Here is a 19,320-nt window from a genome sequence, read left to right as displayed (position 1 = left end):
AGCTCTGTTTATGTATGTCTTATGCCCCTCGAAGCTACACTGAACAACTGACATGATGTGGCATTAAACTGATATTTGTCGTCGGCGCCACATGGCCGCAGTCGCCGCGTCCTAAAACCCCAATAACAACACCAAATTCCCCAGCTCAGCCGCTGTATCGCGTCGCCAGCTTGCGCCACGTCGGTCCGTCACTTAGAAGAAGGCTCTTGTGGGTTGTGGGTAGATGAAAAGAACATTGCTGACCCACTGGAAGAGATCGGCCAGCTCCCTCTATCAAGAAGTCGCCAGGAACTGGGTGCAGCAGACCGTGCGTAACCATTCGTCTGTAGCCATCCGATGTTTATGCCTTTGGTTACCCGCGGCAAGATGAGACTAATGCAACACTCTTGGTAGGCAGTGAAGTTACCATGGTGACCAAACCGCGTCGTTCAGGGCATGTCGGCTGGCTCTGTCTTGACCATTGTGAGTTGTTTCCACCTCGGAGTTGTATGCACCGCCTCATGGACAATCACCGCTACTGGATGCGTTGACTTATTTTACATTTAATTAGCACGTCTATTCCCTTTGAAACGCGAATGTCGGCTGGCTTAGTGGACCCTGGTGGTGTGAAGATCAGCCTCGGCGTGTTTCTCGTGTGCCCAGCCTCGTGGTCGCCTGTCCAGTTCGACGACGAGCCTGTGCTGTGATGCTCCGTGTAGCGTTAGGTGTTCAATACATGTCCCGTGTTCATCTCCAGGAGGCTTTTGCTTTTGCTCCGCGAGTTGTCTGCATCGTCGATGGACTAGTTCTGCGATTTATTTGTCGCTTTCAATAGGGTTATGCCAAATTGTGGCCTTGCATCCCCGTTCGCGACATGCGGATGCGTGAACCAGTGCGTGGTTGCGTGAGTGGCCAGAACGGAGAAGCGTGCGGTATTCTAGTAAGCTGCTGGGTTCAGATTGTTTTTGTGGTAAAGGGAATATCTCGCATTTGAATGTTTTGAAGCAAGCATCATATCTGATGAAACAAGCTCACTTGGACCCAATGGTATGCTTCTTAAGTGGGAAAGACTGCTCCCGACAGCGCAATTTGCCTTTTAACAGATATGCTCATCAATGCGTCATGGGTTGATTACGTCATTGTACCTTGCGTAACATTGATCGAGAGGCAATTGACGGCCTCTATACCGGGAAATCGTGCTCACGAACGCCGGACAGGAACGCCTCGACGATCACATTTGTCGTGGCCACCGCCGCGCGGCTTGTGGAATGGCGGGATTCGAATGACGTTATTATGACGCCGCGAGTGCCAAAGTGGCTTTGAAATACTCTCCCGTTTTCGCGGGTGGGTAGCTCAGAAACTAGAGCGGCTAAGGTCTCAAGAAGGGCTAGGGTGTGAACGGCACCGAAGGTCTTCCAGGCGACTGTTTCAGTTTAAACCCCATATAAATGTGTGCCACTTCCTTCAAGATTGGGCACAAACTGTCAAGCTGTACAGTATAGTTATTTATTACTACTTTTTCTGTGGATTGCTTGCTGTCTTCGACGATGTTTTGATTGCCAGTCTCGCACACGCATTGGCATCCATTATTCTCAGTATAGAGCGCTAGGTAACCAGGACAAGCACCGCAGCCGAAGACAGGTGCGCGCCGAAATGTCGGTCCAGATCTGCGAATTATAATCCGTTTATTTTAACTCATGTGCCACAACGTAATAATTGCATTACAGCGTAAACTTTCACATACAAAGCAATCAGTTGTGTCAACAATCATATCAATTTTCAATCGCATCATTTTGCACAACGCTGCTCACCATGTACAACGTCACGCACTTGTTTCACAAACAACGGTCGTGCCTGGTTGGCCGCTGGATGGTGCCGTAGCCCGAGACCCAGGCCGCGTCGGAAAGCTGACATGCTTCCGAGCAGACCGATGCGCTCCACGTTAAGAAAGCCTGCTTGTGCTGACCCGAACACTGCTCGCGCATGCGCGCCAGGAGCGGAGCGAGGTCTGGTGTACGGACAACGGCTACTAGTAGACGTCTGGCTCGGTGCTGCGGTCTGCTGCTTATGCGGTGATGCGGTCTGCTGGTCATGCTCTCCTGCCGAAAGAGCTGGACGGCGCCATCCAGCTCTTTCGGCAGAGTGCCGTCAGTCCCCTCTGGGCCCGGTCGGTCGCTGCTGGGTGGCCCAGCAGCTCCCGGCTAGGGCCCGGCCGGCTGCTGCTGGGCCAGCAGCTCCCGACTAGAGCCTGGCCGGCTGCTGCTGGGCCACCAGCTCCTGACTAGAGCCCGCCCGGCCGCTGCTGGGCCTGCAGCTCCCGACTAGAGCCCGGTCGGCTGCTGCTGGGCCAGCAGCTCCCGACTAAGGTTCGGCCGGCCGCTGCTGAGCCAGCAGCTCCCGACTAGGGCCCGGCCGGCCGCTGCTAAGCCAGCAGCTCACGACTAGAGCCCGGCCGGCCGCTGCTGAGCCAGCAGCTCCCGACTAGAGCCCGGCCGGCCGCTGCTGGGCCAGCAGCTCCCGACTAAGGTTCGGCCGGGCGTTGCTCGGGCCGTCGCTGCTCCGCCACGTCTTCGAGCTCCCGCAGCAGACTGTCGGCGGTGCGGAGCCGCAGCGCGCCGTCGCCGCCAGGTGTCAGGCCGAGCGCGCCGGGCTTCAGCCGTCCCTCCACCTGGTCGAGCGGCGGCGGCGCCAGCGGCCGCAGCCGGTGGCTCTGGTCACGCAGGGCCGCCGCCGCCAGTACGGCCAGCAGCTGCTGCAGCAGGCCGGCGCGCGCCGCGCCGCCGGTAGCGCTTGGCGGCAGCGCCAGCGCCTGGCGCACCACGCCGCCGGCGTGCGCCACGACCGCCTCCAGGCGCTCGCGCGCCTCCGTCTGTTCGTGCAGCTCGCCGTCGAGGCGCGCGGCGAGCAGCGCCTGCTCGTGTTGCTCGGCGGCGGCCGCCTCCAGCAGGCGCTGCTGCTCGGCGAGCCGCGTCTCCAGGCGGCGCAGGCGGCACGCCATGTCGCTGTCGCGTTCCGTCTGCTGGCCGCGCTCGCGCGCGATCTCGGCCAGCGCACTGTTGCGCTCCTCGAGCGCGGCCAGCTCGGCCTCGTGCTTGCGCGTGGCACTGACCAGCGAGCGCTCCGTCCACTCGAGCGCGCCCAGCACGCGGTCGTTCTCGGCACTGCGCTCGAGGAGGCGCGCGTTGCGTTCGTCCAGATGGCGCGCCTTCTCGGCCACCAGTACCATCTGCGAGGTGAGGCAGATGTTTTCGCGAATGGTGCGGTGCGTGGTCTGGTTGATGCGGCGTCGCGTCGCCTGCTGGAACGCCTGCGCCACGGCGGTGATGTTGCGCACTGAGTCACGCTTCAGCTGGTCACTGTCGATGATGCGCTGCTTGTCGGCCTGGTACACCATCTCCTCCGCCTCCTCCTTCTGCTGCTCCAGCTGGTGCTCCAGTTCATTCCGCTCCTCGAACAGCCTCTCGCGCATGCGCCGGAATTCCTCCAGCGAGTTTAACTTGCTGGTCAGCATCTGCACATCGGACGTGAGCTCCGCCTGCATTTTCTTCATGTCGCTCTGCAGCTTTTCTGAGGTCTCGCGGCACTCCTGCTGCTCGCGCGTCCGCTGGGCGTCCAGGCCCTCCAGCCTCTCGGTGAGCTCTGCCAGCTCGTCCCGCTTCTGCTCCAGTTGCAGCTTCAAGAAGCTGATGACGTCGCCCAGGTCAGCCGTCAGCTGCGTGTTGCGGCCAGTCAGGTCGTCGTTCGATTCCTGCAATTTGGTGCACTTGGTGCGGCAGTGCTCCAGCTTCTCCGTCAGGTCCTTGACGGTGATCTCGAACAGCTCCTTCGTGACCTCGGTCATGTCCTTGACCTTCTTCTCCTTCTTCTTCCCCTTCTTGCCTTTCTTTCCCCTTCCTCTCTTCTTCCCCATTGTTGATTACTTGGTGTGACACCAATGTGCGCCTGAACAAATGGTTGCCTCCGTTTGAGCGCGGCGCTGCCCCGACTCCAATCACATCGCACAGCTTGTGCCCAGTCCCTCAGCGCCCCCCGTGCCTGCCACGGCCACCGACCGACCGACTGTGGGCCGACACTATGCACGGCACACTCCAAAAGGCTGGCTAATCCATCGTTTCCATGACAACGCCTCCCGAAGCGCGCGTGAGGCGTCTAGGGCGGCGTAAGCACGCTTGGTTGGTGGTATCGATGCGAGCAGCAGCTGCTGAGCCGTGACTGCCAATTGGACGGCGGCCGCCACAGCCAACGCGCTGAGCCCCTGAAGTGGCGTGAGTCGGCACCGGCTGCCAGGCGGCAACTTCCGGGAAGTGGCGAACGCCGCCCCGTCTAAGAACCCGCCGAATGTCTGACCATCTGAGGATGAAAGATCTGGTCCACTGTGTCAACTCGTGGTCGATTAATTAAATTCAATATCGGAGCATGATGCCAAATTATCCAGTGCTGGTAACAAATTCCAAAGCCGGTTGCATGACTCGATATCACACCTAGGGAAGTAAAGTGACGCTCGCCAAGAAATAGCCGCGATGGCGTGTGAAGGAACCTGCCAAGGATACAAAGTTTGCACAGAAATGAGCTGTTACACAAGATAAACTTTGACCATAACGTACTATTGGATAGACCTTCAAGACGTGGAACAGTTGATTTGATTATAGAAAAAAGACTGGCGCGAAGGGCACGTTTTCTCGTACTTCGACGTATGAACCGTGCCGACGTGGCGCCTTCGTCTTCCGTCAGAAAGAAAAGCGGCCAGGAAGGGGCAGAATCCTGCCGTGGTATGGTGAGGCGAGACTTTTTTATTTAACTTTCACCGCCGGTGCAATTGAAAATGTGTGCTTTTGCCTAACCAACTGACTCGCAACTGAAATAGACAACGGCGCCGTGGGGGGGGGGGGGGGGGGGGGGGGGGGGGGGGGGGGGGAGGGGAAGCAATATTAAACTCATGAAAGGGATCGGCGTCAAGCGAAATGGTGGTGGGATAAACAAAGTAAGCACCCAAGACTACGCGTGTATGACCGAAAACGCCAAAAGGCCGCCTTACTCATGTATTACAACGCATCAGCAACTTCAAAAAGCTCGAAAAAGCACATTTAAACGAATAACGGATATCATGCACGAACAATGCACACTCACAGCCCCCAAATAAGTCAGGAGGACGCGCAATTTCGGCGGAAGGGGTACATGCTTATCACAAACATATATGTCCGTAAAATCGCAATCGCTCTATGACTCAAGGCATGCGCCGTTCAACTTCGATTAACTACATATCAAAGGGTGTAAGTACCTTTGCTTCTGTTACCACCCGTATTTATCAGTTTACCTCAATGCAGCGGTTGCCCAGGCCTGCACGATCCTGCATCAACTCCGCAATCGAACAGCATCGCACTATTCCTTTGACCGTCTCGGCCATAACCCGTAGCCAGGTACAGCGTTTGACGCTCGACTATGGCAGTTCCATAGGGAACACACGAGGAGCACGTGAAGACACACGTCATCATCAAATGACAACGATAGCATTCAATCTGTACCACCTCAGTGCGACGGCTAAACTGACTGAATAACCACCAGCAAGCGTCGCCACCTCCAAAGATCAGCTAAACACCTCGACGAAGCGTCATTCGAATGACGCGTAGCTACTGGCTGGCGCGCCGCTCCATTTCAACCGCACCGTCATAACCAGGCTTGAAGAGACCGCCACACAGCGTACAAAAGGGTCCAGAGCGACCGACCGCTCTCGCGCCTTCCTCAGCATCATCGACCGTCTCGCACCATCGCACCGCAACACCCCCATTGCCTGCCACCGCCGCGCAGTCCGGGAGCTCCACCACCCCGCGCCTCCTCATGGGGTCCCCTGCCGGCCTGCGCCCATCGAGCGGCGCCCAGCGGCGCGCTTCGACGCCAACCCCGGTACTTGCGCGCTGAGGAAGACGGGTGAGGTGGCACGCTGCTCACTTGCGCCGCGTGGCCTGCTCACCGCCGCTGGCCGCGCTCAAGAGGGTGCGGCGCCGGACTCACGCGCAGCCCACGCCGCGGCAGCGGCTCAGCAACATGCTAACGCGCTCGGCAGCGCATAGTGACCTCAGCTTCAGCAACTTCAGCTTCAGCCAAGGCTGTGTCAGACGGCGCGCGCCGAGCCCAAAACATCGGGCTACACAACTGGACGGACGTTCAAGTTTTGGAACTTCAGCGGGTTCCATCATAAAGTACACGAACGTCGCGTGCAACACAGCCGGCTCACAAGCCCTGCGGCCTTCTCGCTCAAACTTCTCACCGCCTCGCCAATCCCTGATCGCCCATCCCCTCCTCTTCCCTTCCGTCGTCTCCTCGCACTCCCTCCCCACCCCCGGACACCGCCGTCGAAGGTCAGCGCGGCTCCACGTTTGAGAGTTTGCATTCTGGGCTGGTCGGCCGCTGCTCGGGCGCCTCCTCGAGACCCAGCGGGCCGAGCAGCAGGCGCCGCTCGCGCAGCACGTAGCCGGTCCTCTGTTCGCCGCGAGCCAGCACCACCAGGGCGTTGACAGTGACCCAGCCGGGCACCGGCGTCAGGCCGGTCAGCCGCCACGAGCTGCGCAGCGACGTCTGGTCGCCGCTCTCCCTTCGGAAGGCGAGCTGCGGCGACAGCAGACGAGCCTGCGGAGGAGCCGAGGTGTCAACGGGGAGCTGCCGTTATGGGCTGTCTGTATGGAACTGCCGTTGTCTACATTCTGTATGGAGCTGCCCGTATGGAGCTGCAGTTGTATGCATGGGGCTGCCGTCAGCATGGAGCTGTCGTTGTCTATATTCTGTATGGGGCTGCCGTTGTCTGAATGGGGCTGCCGTTGTCTGTATGGGACTGCCGTTGTCTGTATGGGGCTGCCGTTGTCCGTATGGGGCTGCCGTTGTCTGTATGGGGCTGCCGTTGTCCGTATGGGGCTGTCGTTGTCCGTATGGGGCTGCCGTTGTCTGTACGGAGCTGCCGTTGTCTGTACGGAGCTGCCGTTGTCTGTATGGGGCTGCCGTCAGTATGGGGCTGCCGTTGTCTGTATGGGGCTGCCGTTGTCACGGAGCTGCCGTTGTCTGTATGGAGCTGCCGTTGTCCGTACGGAGCTGCCGTTGTCTGTGCGGAGCTGCCGTTGTCTGTACGGAGCTGCCGTTGTCTGTATGGGGCTGCCGTTGTCTGTACGGAGCTTCCGTTGTCTGTATGGAGCTGCCGTTGTCTGTACGGAGCTGCCGTTGTCTGTACGGAGCTGCCGTTGTCTGTACGGAGCTGCCGTTGTCTGTACGGAGCTGCCGTTGTCTGTACGGAGCTGCCGTCAGTACGGAGCTGCCGTTGTCAGCAGTGTGATATCCTGACAATGTGCGGTGTCCAAGCTTTTGGCAAGATGAGCCTGATGGCATTCGTCGGTGGGTAACAAACAATGCTGGAAGTCCCGAAGAAAATTTGAATTTGTTAGTGGCCGAACGGCGCAATTCATCCTAACGCTCACCGTGACACCCGCTGGCAACCCGCGTCTAATGCCAGCGCATCTTTCGCAAAATAGCTACACTATACTTGTGAGAACAACGTTTTTGTAAGATATTTAAGCGAAATCCAAAAACCATCTCTCGACAAATAGCTACACTATACTTGTGAGAACAACGTTTTTAATAAAATATTTAAGCGAAATCCAAAACCTCCAAGCACCCTAACTCTCCGCCGAAAAAACCGAGCGCTGCACCCAAAACCCCCATAGGAACAACGGAAGGCGTGCAGAAAACGAGGCTGGCGACAGGCGTGGAGGCGGGGCGATCCAGCCGCTTCCGCCGGCATTTGGGCCACGTCGCCCACATGACGTTGTGCCCACAGCCAACGCCTCGGAAGTGACAGCCGTCCGAAGGGTACGGCATCGGGCATATGCGCTCATCTCGGGGACGCCCAGCCCCCCGCCCCCCACGCTGTCAGAACATCGGGCCGGTTCCGATACGCCGCCCCAAATAGCTGCGCAACTTAGCAGTACTTCGCCGGTGGAGCTTCAGAGGAGGATCGCGTCAGTACTGGCCAGCCGGGGGCTTCACTTATCTTTCAGGAGACATACAAATCCCGTGCAAATATATATATATATATATATATATATATATATATATATATATCTATCTATCTATCTATCTATCTATCTATCTATCTATCTATCTATCTATCTATCTATCTATCTATATATATATATATATATATATATATCTATATCTATATCTATATCTATATCTATATCTATATCTATATCTATATCTATATCTATATACATATATATAAGCATTCCATACTGCCTCACGGCTAACCTCCACGATCCATATCTCTCTCGTAAGACAAGGTGGAACTTGCGAGGAGACATTAAAGGGAACTTGGCTTGTCTCGCCGACTTTGCTGGATAGCCTAGTGGTAGGGGCGCTCTGAAGGCGGCACCAGTGCATAACTGTGACGTTCAGGTACGTCAGTGAATACAACGAACACGTTTGTCAAGTTTCACCGCAACAAAACGGATACTTCATGCAGTTCCCGTAATTTCTGCACCCTACAAGTAGCAGGGCAACACACATGACACGCGCGGCACTAAATTGCAAATGTACCATAATAATTCACGCCCGCGCTCTAGAATCCATTTCAAGGTGAGTTCCCCACCCCTCCTTCCGGCACGCCATCCCGCCAGCTGAGCGGGGTTCAAACATCCCCCACCCGTCGCCAACACGCGTCGCGTTGTCGACGGGTGTCGACAGTGGGCAGTGTCGCGCCGCGGTCAGGGCCGCGACACTGCCGGCTCCTATTGGGTCGGCACCGCCTCGGCCGGCGAGCGCCTCTTCCGCCCGGACCCACCTGACCATCGCTGCAGTCCACCGGCAGCACGTTCCAGACGCAGATGTGTCGGGCCGGCCCCGTCAGCTCCAGCGTCAGTAGCAGCTCGTGCCGCCCGTGCCAGATGTACGTGCTCCAGCTCTCCTGCAGCCCCAGCTCGAGCCCCAGCGACTGCGGCGCGCACCGGGCGGCGGCGGTCAGCACACGGCAGCGGGGCTCGGGGCGGAGGCGGTGTCCACACGGCAGCGGGGCTCGGGACGGAGGCGGTGTCCACACGGCAGCGGGGCTCGGGACGGAGGCGGTGTCCACACGGCAGCGGGGTTCGGGGCGAAGGCGGGGTGTGGAGGCGCATGGAGAGACAGAGACAGAGACAGAGACAGAGACAGAGACAGAGACAGAGACAGAGACAGAGACAGAGACAGAGACAGAGACAGAGACAGAGACAGAGACAGAGACAGAGACAGAGACAGAGACAGAGACAGAGACAGAGACAGAGACAGAGACAGAGACAGAGACAGAGACAGAGACAGAGACAGAGACAGAGACAGAGACAGAGACAGAGACAGAGACAGAGACAGAGACAGAGACAGAGACAGAGACAGAGACAGAGACAGAGACAGAGACAGAGACAAGAGACAGAGACAGAGAGAGAGAGAGAGAGAGAGAGAGAGAGAGAGAGAGAGAGAGAGAGAGAGAGAGAGAGAGAGAGAGAGAGAGAGAGAGAGAGAGAGAGAGAGAGAGAGAGAGAGAGAGAGAGAGAGAGAGGGCGTGCATGACACTGAACTCCTTGTCACCCCGGCACAAGAGCTCCGACGCATTCGTCGCCACCGCCGCTGCTGGGAAGGCAGACAGCTGCAACGCGACGCGACGCAACAGACGGTGGGACACGGACACAGCAGAGCCGCAGACACAACAGACAGTGGGACACGGACACAGCAGAGCCGCCGGTCAACCGCTCGGCGGCCGGCGGCCTCCTGGGAGTGCTTAATTTGGGACACCTCGCCATCCGGACCCTTCTCTCACGTTGTTCTTTGCATTCCGGCATCAGAATGAGGGATGTGTTCAGCATGGGTTGCTCATGAGACTCGACATGGTTTTTTAACAATTTGACTTAAATGCTCTTAAGGGTGCATCCTACTAGCCTTTTTCCTGTAATGATTGTCGTGAACCATTGTAATTACTGATATTTACTGTCTGGTGAACTTTTGCTTTTGCTTTTTGCTTGAGCTTGTGCTTTTCAAGCGTAGGAAGTGTCCACACAAGCAGTCATTTGTGGCCTAAGGTCATTTGTGGCAGGGCCTAAGCATCAAAATCTAAAGGTGATCATTTTTTGCATTCCCTCCCAAGTGGGCTGTCCGGTGATAAAAAAACAAGAACATCATCAGACCATCTGTCAATACTTGAGCAGCTGTGTCTGGCCCGGCTATTCAGCCCTCATCAGAGGGCTGGATATCACAGGGAGCGTTAGCCCCCCCCCCCCCCCCCCACTGTCGCAGCCCAAACAACATAAATGAGAAGCATGTCATCGAACAGCCCTCCCCATGGACACGGTTCGAGAAATCGGTCTGTAGCCTGTTCCATAGAGTACGACTGCGACAAACACCCGTTTAAATCGCACAAGACAGGCACACCGTCCGGAACCTACCCCGTCTCCCCCGACGTTCCAGCCACCACGGAACCTACCCCGTCTCCCCCGACGTCCCAGCCGCCACGGAACATACCCCGTCTCCCCCGACGTCCCAGCCACCAGGGAACCTACCCCGTCTCCCCCGACGTCCCAGCCACCACGGAACCCACCCCGCCTCCCCAGACGTCCCAGCCACCAGGGAACCTACCCCGTCTCCCCCGACGTCCCAGCCACCAGGGAACCCACCCCGCCTCCCCAGACGTCCCAGCCGCCACGGAACCTACCCCGTCTCCCCCCACGTCCCAGCCACCAGGGAACCCACCCCGCCTCCCCAGACGTCCCAGCCACCAGGGAACCTACCCCGTCTCCCCAGACGTCCCAGCCACCACGGAACCTACCCCGTCTCCCCAGACGTCCCAGCCACCACGGAACCTACCCCGCCTCCCCAGACGTCCCAGCCACCAGGGAACCTACCCCGTCTCCCCAGACGTCCCAGCCACCACGGAACCCACCCCGCCTCCCCAGACGTCCCAGCCACCCACGGAACCCACCCCGTCTCCCCTAACGTCCCAGCCACCCACGGAACCACCCCGTCTCCCCCGACGTCCCAGCCACCAGGGAACCCACCCCGCCTCCCCAGACGTCCAGCCACCAGGGAACCTACCCCGTCTCCCCAGACGTCCCAGCCACCAGGGAACTACCCCGCCTCCCAGACGTCCCAGCCACCAGGGAACCTACCCCGCCTCCCCCGACGTCCCAGCCACCAGGGAACCCACCCCGTCTCCCCCGACGTCCCAGCCACCACGGAACTTACCCCAGTCTCCCCAGACGTCCCAGCCGCCACGGAACATACCCCGTCTCCCCTAAGTCCCAGCCACCACAGAAACCACCCCCGTCTCCCCTAACGTCCCAGCCACCACAGAACCCACCCCGTCTCCCCCGACCGACTCGGCCATCACGGAACATACCCCGTCTCCCCTAACGTCCCAGCACCACAGAACCTACCCCGTCTCCCCCGACGACTCGGCCATCACGGAACCCACCCCGTCTCCCCTAACGTCCCAGCCACCACAGAACCCACCCCGTCTCCCCCGACGACTCGGCCATCACGGAACCCACCCCGTCTCCCCTAACGTCCCAGCCACCACAGAACCCACCCCGTCTCCCCCGACGACTCGGCCATCACGGAACCCACCCCGTCTCCCCTAACGTCCCAGCCACCACAGAACCCACCCCGTCTCCCCCGACGACTCGGCCATCACGGAACCCACCCCGTCTCCCCTAACGTCCCAGCCACCACAGAACCTACCCCGTCTCCCCCGACGTCCCAGCCACCACTGGCGCCCGAAGCCCGACCGTTCGCAAAGCCCAGCTCTAGCGCGCAGCGCGCTCTGCGGCCAGCGTCACCAGGTGATTCGCTGCCCGCCGCTGGCGCGCGGCACGCACCGGGTCGCAGATGTTCTCGCGGCGGCGCGTGAGCACCACGTCCAGCGTGGTGCGGTGGTCGGCGCAGTCGCGCAGACTGTACTCAGCAGCCACCGAGATCTCGGCGATCGGGAACTGCACCCCCTGCCGGCCGCCCGGAGCGAGGGGTGAACACGGCCGCCGAGTCAAGGTCACGAGAGCTGGGTCAATGTCGCGGGAGCTGGACCACGGTCACGAGAGCTGGACCAAGATTACGGGGCTGGGTCGAAGTCACGAGAGATGGGTGAAGGTCACGAGAGCTGGGCCAATGTCACGGGTGCTGGGTCGACCTAACGGGAGCGCTCTCAAGGTCACGGGGTGGGCTCAAGGTCAAAGGAGCGGGCTCAAGGTCACGGGACAGGCACAGTGAGACGAGGTGCCACGGTGGTCACCATGGCAACCAAGTTGGTTCACAGGGCTGAAGCCAAAGTCAACGCAGTAAATAACTTAAAAAAAAAACGCCCATGTCAGTGTGTGGGAAAGTCTGCCTTTCTTCACTGTTGAACTGGTAGAGGCCCACTGACCCCGAGTTCACTACTTAATTTCACAAACCACATTGTCTGAAGACCGGTTGGCTTAGAGTCTGCTCAGGCATGACACATTCAATTCACCGTTTATATAGACATGGACTCGATCGACCAAATCGTCTGACGTTCACTAATAAACAACGTCGGCAACTGCGACCAAGGCAGTGGTAAAACCGGAAATATCTCGGGTGAATATTGGGCAGAATATTCATAGTTGGGCAGAATGAGCACGACTTATTGCACGCGCAGTCATCGCGGCTTAACTTCTCTTGACGTACGGCACAGCGTCACACGCTCGGACCATTTCAGGTGGCAGCGGCCATTCTCCAGCCGAGTGCCGGCATCTCCATGGCTGGGCTGGCCGCGAGTTTTGTCCGTGATTTGCAGCTCGCGCGCTCGCCTCCACCGTACATTCCGCTCCCCAGCTCCGGCTGTCGGGGCCTGAGATCAGTCCCAGAAAGACGCCCCGGTACGGAGAAACCTACGGTTTGCGTGTTCTCATGCGTGATTGGCTGGCCATGTCGGCCCAAACTTCTGCTCGCATCACTGTCCGTTTAGCGTGCCATCCGTCTGCGCTGGCCTCTTGTTGCTGGTGCACCGTATGGTATCTTATGTTGCTGGTATGCTGGTATGGTATGCTGGGCCGGCGGGGTCTCCACCAGGTTCGGACGGGTGCTACACAGCCTCTTCACAATGGGCAAATTGTGCCTTTTCCCATACAATGGACTGAATGGAGAGGAATGCAGAACACTGCTCGAATTGCAGCGCTGAGGAAACGCCCTTCTGTTCAGACGGGTCACATGTGGATAACTAAAAACTTCCAGCGCCGAAGTATCAGAGACTTGCACTCTGCTCTGCCAAAATATGCATGAGACGATGACTGGTAGTCGCAGAGGCTGGCCTTTAGAAAGCATACGAGCCGGGCAGGGCCACTGGTAGTCGCATAGGCTGGCCTTTAGAAAGCATACGAGCCGGGCAGGGCCACTGATAGTCGCATTGGTTGGCCTTCAGAAAGCATACGAGCCGGGCAGGGCCACTGGTAGTCGCGTTGGCTGGCCTTTAGAAAGCATACGAGCCGGGCAGGGTCACTGGCAGTCGCACAGGCTGACCTTTAGAAGGCATACGAGCCGGGCAGGGCCACTGATAGTCGCATTGGTTGGCCTTCAGAAAGCATACGAGCCGGGCAGGGTCACACGGGTCGAAGGTTGTCCCGCTGTTCGCATGCAACCCGCTGCGATCACCGCTTCGCTCGTATCAAATACAACCAACCGAGGTTTGCTTTGTAAGGTGATCGACACAACCAAACCATACCGATAGCAACCAATGCTACCATCGGTCGCGAACCGCACGGTATCCGTACACTACCTGGATCCGCAGCGTTCGCATACCCAGCTCCTGGATCGTGATATCCTCGCCGATGTTGTTCAGCAGGTGGGACATGAAGCAGCCGTCGTCCAGCGCCTCGTGGCCAACCTGAGGTCAGTCAGGAGCCGGTCGATGTCCCGTGGTGGCCGAAGACGGTCACGGCACGCAACGGAAGGCCGCGGTGACGAGGCCGTCCGTTTGTGTAGCCCCTAGACGGTGTTTCTGCCGCCCACGCGACGGCGTTTGTCGTCCGCAGACAGCGTTTGTGTCACCCACAGATGACGTTTGTGTCGCCCATAGACAGCGTTTGTGTCACCCACAGATGACGTTTGTGTCGCCCATAGACAGCGTTTGTGTCACCCACAGATGACGTTTGTGTCGCCCATAGACAGCGTTTGTGTCACCCACAGATGACGTTTGTGTCGCCCATAGACAGCGTTTGTGTCACCCACAGATGACGTTTGTGTCGCCCATAGACAGCGTTTGTGTCACCCACAGATGACGTTTGTGTCGCCCATAGACAGCGTTTGTGTCACCCACAGATGACGTTTGTGTCGCCCATAGACAGCGTTTGCGTCGCCCACAGATGTTTGTGTCGTCCAGACAGCGTTTGTGTCACCCACAGATGACGTTTGTGTCGCCCATAGACAGCGTTTGCGTCGTCCACAGATGATGTTTGTGTCGTCCGCAGACAGCGTTTGTGTCACCCACAGATGACGTTTGTGTCGCCCATAGACAGCGTTTGCGTCGTCCACAGATGATGTTTGTGTCGTCCGCAGACAGCGTTTGTGTCACCCACAGATGACGTTTGTGTCGCCCATAGACAGCGTTTGCGTCGCCCACATACGATGTTTGTGTCGTCCACAGATGGCGTTTGTGTCGCCCACAGACGGCTTTTGTGCCACAGATCGCGTTTGTGTGGCCCACAGACAGCGTTTGTGTGTAAACGAGCTAACAAGACATGAGCACCGTGGATACCAAAACCCACCCATCACGCTATTAACAGCTCGATGTTCTCGTTTGCACAGGAACGGCAAACAAACCAACAAACAGGCGAATGAATACGCGAGCACACGGCCACACACGCACGCACAGGAACGTACCAGCAATCGAATAGCTGTTCCCCGATACTTCTCTATATGTCAGATATGAGGGACACACATTCCCAGACCCATGCTCTGGACATTTGACACGAAAGTACCGAGCGACGAAAGCACAGGCGCCCACATGCACGCGCACAGCTTGTCAGCCAGGCAGCCGCCCAGCCGACCCGGCAACACTGACGTGCGACCACGCTCCACACATGATCGGGGCTTGGCGCGACACCGGGCATGACGCAACGCACGCTCGCAAACGGCGCACATCTGCACGTGCTGCTGGCCTCACCTGAGTGGAGTACAGTCGCATCACGTTCCTGGTGGGCTGGAGCCGCTCCTGGCGGCGGCGGGGCGGCAGCACCACCTCGGGCGGACCCGGGCTGCGACACGTGTCGGCGCACATCAAAAGCATCGCCGGGTTCGTCCGCTGCAGCCGGCACTCCAGGGTGTACAGGCACAGACATCTGCCGGCGATAGGAGAAGGCCAAGTGTGATGTGGCTGCCAGACGGCGGCGGGAGTGGCGGGACGCCAGGCGGAGATGGAGTGGGAGTCAGGCGTCTCACCTAGAGACATCTATTGGCGACCGGCTGAGCTAGACATTCAGACATCTGCCGCTTAACGGCGGAAAGCGAAAAGGGATGCACCCGAGGACTGTTCATGGCACTGTTATGCTGTTGCCAGAATCAACCTCAGCTAGGGGAACAAACTACGCGGGAAGGATGGGAGCGTGTGATGTCATATCGGTGCTGCCGCTGCCCCTGGCGAGTCACATGATCCATTAACAAGTGCAAGAGATGCTTAAACGGAGTGTTCCAGAACTGTCGTGGATTCTGAGCCGAAAAAAGCATCTTGAAAATGAATTGGTGCAGTTCCCAGCACCGCCCTCTTAAGACCTAAGACATAGTTTATAAGATGCATGCCCGCGAAGATGTACATACTATTCCTGCATGCTATTTCATGGCTACCCAGGCATCCATGACGCCATAGTCGGCATTAAAATCTGACATTTAACTGTAAGTCATGCAGTGTTGAAGGTCAATGCAATCATAATGGGTCGATGGAGTCGAATGATATATGTGGCGCTCGTAAACACGATTTTCAGATACGACGGCCGTCAAATGGCCCTCAACCATTGCTGCACAAACTATACAAGATTCTAACATAAATTACGGTTTGTGCTAGATAATACAAGGGGTTATGCATTCCTCCCAGTTATGAAAATAAGACTTGCAACAGAGCAACTTAAAGGAAGTGCTCCACATCTGTATGGAATTTTCAGCTGAAATAGCCACCAGAAAGAGCATTCTGTGCAGCTCACAGCAATGTCCCTCTTACCAGCCCCCTCAACTCGGGCCACAGCCCCCAATTTTTAGGAAGCCAGTAGGCCAAATCTGGGGAATAAACCTGCTTGTTGCCAAGATTCGGGGGCAGGTTGGGTCATTTTTGACTGATCAGCCCCCCCCCCCGCCCCAACTCGGCGGCACACCCGCCGCCCAAAGCCTGCGGCGCTGGGGTCAGGCCCATCTCAGGGGGTCCCCCCACCTAGCCCAAAACGTACCCGCTGGTGCGCACAGAAACGTCAGCACATAGCGCGAAAGTCATCCCCGAACCCGACAACACCATCCCCGCCGCACCACATGCTAACAAACACGTCCCATCGAACACAACAAACACAAACACGTCCCATCGGAAGCCCGGCCCCCGGCTCCGCGCCGCCGCGCTCGCCGCGCCACCTACTGGGCGAGGTCGGGCCCAGCGAGGGCGCCGAGCCGCGGGTGGTCGACCGGCATCAGGTAGTCCTGGCGCTGATGCGTGAAGCCGTGGCCAGCCAGCAGTACCACCAGGTAGGCGCCGGGCGCCGCCAGCCGCGCGAAGTACTCGGCCGTCTCCCAGGCGGCGCTGGTGGTCAGGTTCATGGCCACCAGGGTGCCGAACCCCAGCCGCTCCATCTTGGCACGGAACGACGGCACGTCCTCGTCCACCTGCGGGCCGAAGGTGGCCTCGACTCAGAGACAAGACTTGGGGTCGCAAAGGCACTTAAGGTCGGAGGGAAGACCTACGGCCAGGCAGGAGATTAGGGGTTAGCGTGCAAACTACGAGTTAGAAGTAAGACTTGGCGTCAGATGAGAGACCTGGGACCATGGGAAGACTTGGGGTCAGATGGGATACTTGGGATCATGGGGAGACTTGGTGCCGGATGAGGGACTTGGGATCATAGGGAGACTTGGTGTCGGATGAGAGACTTGGGATCATGGGGAGACTTGGTGTCGGATGAGAGACTTGGGATCATAGGGAGACTTGGGGTCAGGTGGGATACTTGGGATCATGGGGAGACTTGGTGTCAGATGAGAGATTTGGGATCATGGGAAGACTTGGGGTCAGATGGGATACTTGGGATCATGGGGAGACTTGGTGCGGATGAGGGACTTGGGATCATAGGGAGACTTGGGGTCAGGTGGGATACTTGGGATCATGGGGAGACTTGGTGTCAGGTGGGATACTTGGGATCATGGGGAGACTTGGTGTCAGATGAGAGATTGGGATCATGGGGAGACTTGGTGTCAGATGAGGGACTTGGGATCATAGGGAGACTTGGGGTCGATGGGATACTTGGGATCATGGGGAGACTTGGTGTCGGATGAGGGACTTGGGATCATAGGGAGACTTGGGGTCAGGTGGGATACTTGGGATCATCGGTGAGACTTGTGTTCAGAAATGCTTGGGTCTAGATTGGGGATCACAGCTAAGAAGTAAGATCTGGGGTGAGAGAGCAGACTTGAAGTCAAAGGGATGGCCTGGGGCTAGGCAGGAGACTTAGAGTCAAGAACACTCGAGGTCTCAGGAGATACTCGGAGTTAGGGGGCGCACTGGGGGAGGGGGCGGATGACGTCCGATGTAAGAGCTGGACTGGGGTCCGAGCGAGGTGTTGACAAAACACATGAACCCTGACCTGTGGTGATGTTGCGTGAGACCATTCTTCTCACAACAAGGCGCACCTGCGGAGTCATTTCGAACGATCCAAGCCGGGTACAAGCACACCAAAACATATGAACGCCAAGCCCGTTTGCTTCAGACGGCTCCGAGTACGGGGGATACCATTTCGTAGCTCTATGAGATTGCCAACACCAAAGACCGACAACACAGAAACCGTTCCCGCCAGGGCGCGTCGCCCATCGCAGGAGCCCTCCCTGATCAGCAAGAGGCATATTCCAACCACTAGCAATCCGTTCTACGTTGAAGAACGGAGACGCCTGGTCGTGCCAACGCCCACCTTCCTCAGCACTTCCAACTTCTGGTAGTTGGAGTTGCCGATGATGAGGGCCATTTTGGAGTGGGCGGCATGCACCACTCGGAACACGGCCGGCTGCGTCTGGCTCCTGGCAACGGAGTGACGCGGATGAAGCCGTCTGACGCCCCCCTGCCCCACCCCACCCAGGAGGAGGGCACACATCGTGTCTGTGAGAGCAGGGACTCTGACAGCCCGGCATACACACGCGCCAAGCCATGGAGATCGCTGAAGAGAAATACGTGACAATGGTGATGATTTGGGCTGCAGGGCGCGCCGGCCGCCTCTGTCATACGGTACTCTTTAGAGGCGACACATGCGCCTTCAGTCAATCTCCTAGGATGAGCGTGTACGACGAACGCTGGCGACAGCGGTCGTCGTGTTCATCCCTCGGCATTGTTAACGGCTACCGCCAACTGCACCTCGTCAGCAGGTTATCAAGCACAGACATCACCGAGACGTTCACGATCAACTCCGACGGCCTCCACCCATCCCCTCCCCAGCTGACCCGGCGAAGGCCCCGGCCGAGGCGGACACGACCCTGCGCCTGCTGCGCCCCCCTCCCGCCTGCCCGAACTCGCCCGCTCACCTGTTGACGAAGTCCTCGTCCGGCACAAACTCGCAGGTGACGCGACAGATGGCGCGCGCGTCGGCGGCGTCCGGCGTGAGGCGCAGCTCCGAGTGCGCGCCGCCGCGGCCGTCCCGCCTCGTCACCACGTCGGCCGGCGACACCACCTGGTCCCGCTCGTTGCACGTGCGCCGCCAGATCACCTAACGGCACCGGGAGACGGACGTCACGCCATCGGGGTCAGCACGGTCACGGCAGCATCCGGCGCGACATCGGAACAGCGTGCGCCGACATCCGGCTGCTGGGGAACGTGACGTGTGTGTGATGCGGCGAGGTAAAATACCGTTCATTTTCTAGAAATTATGCACTACCCACAACGGGTTTTCATTGAGTACTGCATGTACCTGAATTGAAGTCACAGACGCTGTTAACTCAGCTCCATAAACCTTCACTTATGCACCACAAACCGTACATAAACCATCACGCAACAGAATCAGCACTGCCCTGAGCTCAGCACTCATGGGCCCCGACCGCCCAGCGACAGTCATTCGAACCGTTACCTGCATCGGCCGCCGACAGAAGGCGCTGCTGGTGAGCACCAGCTGG

The 19,320-nt window shown here is 58.2% G+C and overlaps 2 protein-coding genes across 2 annotated transcripts; both read right to left on the bottom strand.

Moving 5' to 3' along the window:
• Window positions 1–2,460: 2,460 nt before the first annotated feature.
• LOC119095163 (cilia- and flagella-associated protein 157) lies at window positions 2,461–4,623 on the bottom strand. The gene is made up of 3 exons (XM_037218042.1): window positions 4,584–4,623; window positions 2,803–4,344; window positions 2,461–2,567 (listed from the first exon to the last, which is right to left on the bottom strand). The coding sequence occupies exons 2-3, from the start codon at window positions 3,887–3,889 to the stop codon at window positions 2,461–2,463; spliced, it is 1,194 nt and encodes a 397-aa protein (XP_037073937.1). The 5' UTR covers window positions 3,890–4,344; window positions 4,584–4,623.
• Window positions 4,624–4,984: 361 nt separating this feature from the next.
• LOC119095740 (uncharacterized) lies at window positions 4,985–18,840 on the bottom strand. Its single transcript, XM_037218593.1, has 8 exons — window positions 18,736–18,840; window positions 18,132–18,237; window positions 16,598–16,842; window positions 15,149–15,323; window positions 13,763–13,870; window positions 11,853–11,975; window positions 8,801–8,950; window positions 4,985–6,603 (listed from the first exon to the last, which is right to left on the bottom strand). The coding sequence occupies exons 2-8, from the start codon at window positions 18,183–18,185 to the stop codon at window positions 6,337–6,339; spliced, it is 1,122 nt and encodes a 373-aa protein (XP_037074488.1). The 5' UTR covers window positions 18,186–18,237; window positions 18,736–18,840; the 3' UTR covers window positions 4,985–6,336.
• Between the last annotated feature and the right edge of the window lie 480 nt (window positions 18,841–19,320).

The sequence above is a fragment of the Pollicipes pollicipes genome, unplaced genomic scaffold (assembly GCF_011947565.3).
Source record: "Pollicipes pollicipes isolate AB1234 unplaced genomic scaffold, Ppol_2.1 Scaffold_4219;HRSCAF=4965_pilon_pilon_pilon, whole genome shotgun sequence".
Classification (NCBI taxonomy): domain Eukaryota; kingdom Metazoa; phylum Arthropoda; class Thecostraca; order Pollicipedomorpha; family Pollicipedidae; genus Pollicipes; species Pollicipes pollicipes.
The sequence above is the reverse complement of the archived record's forward strand: the minus strand, read 5'-3'. Positions and strand labels throughout refer to the sequence as shown.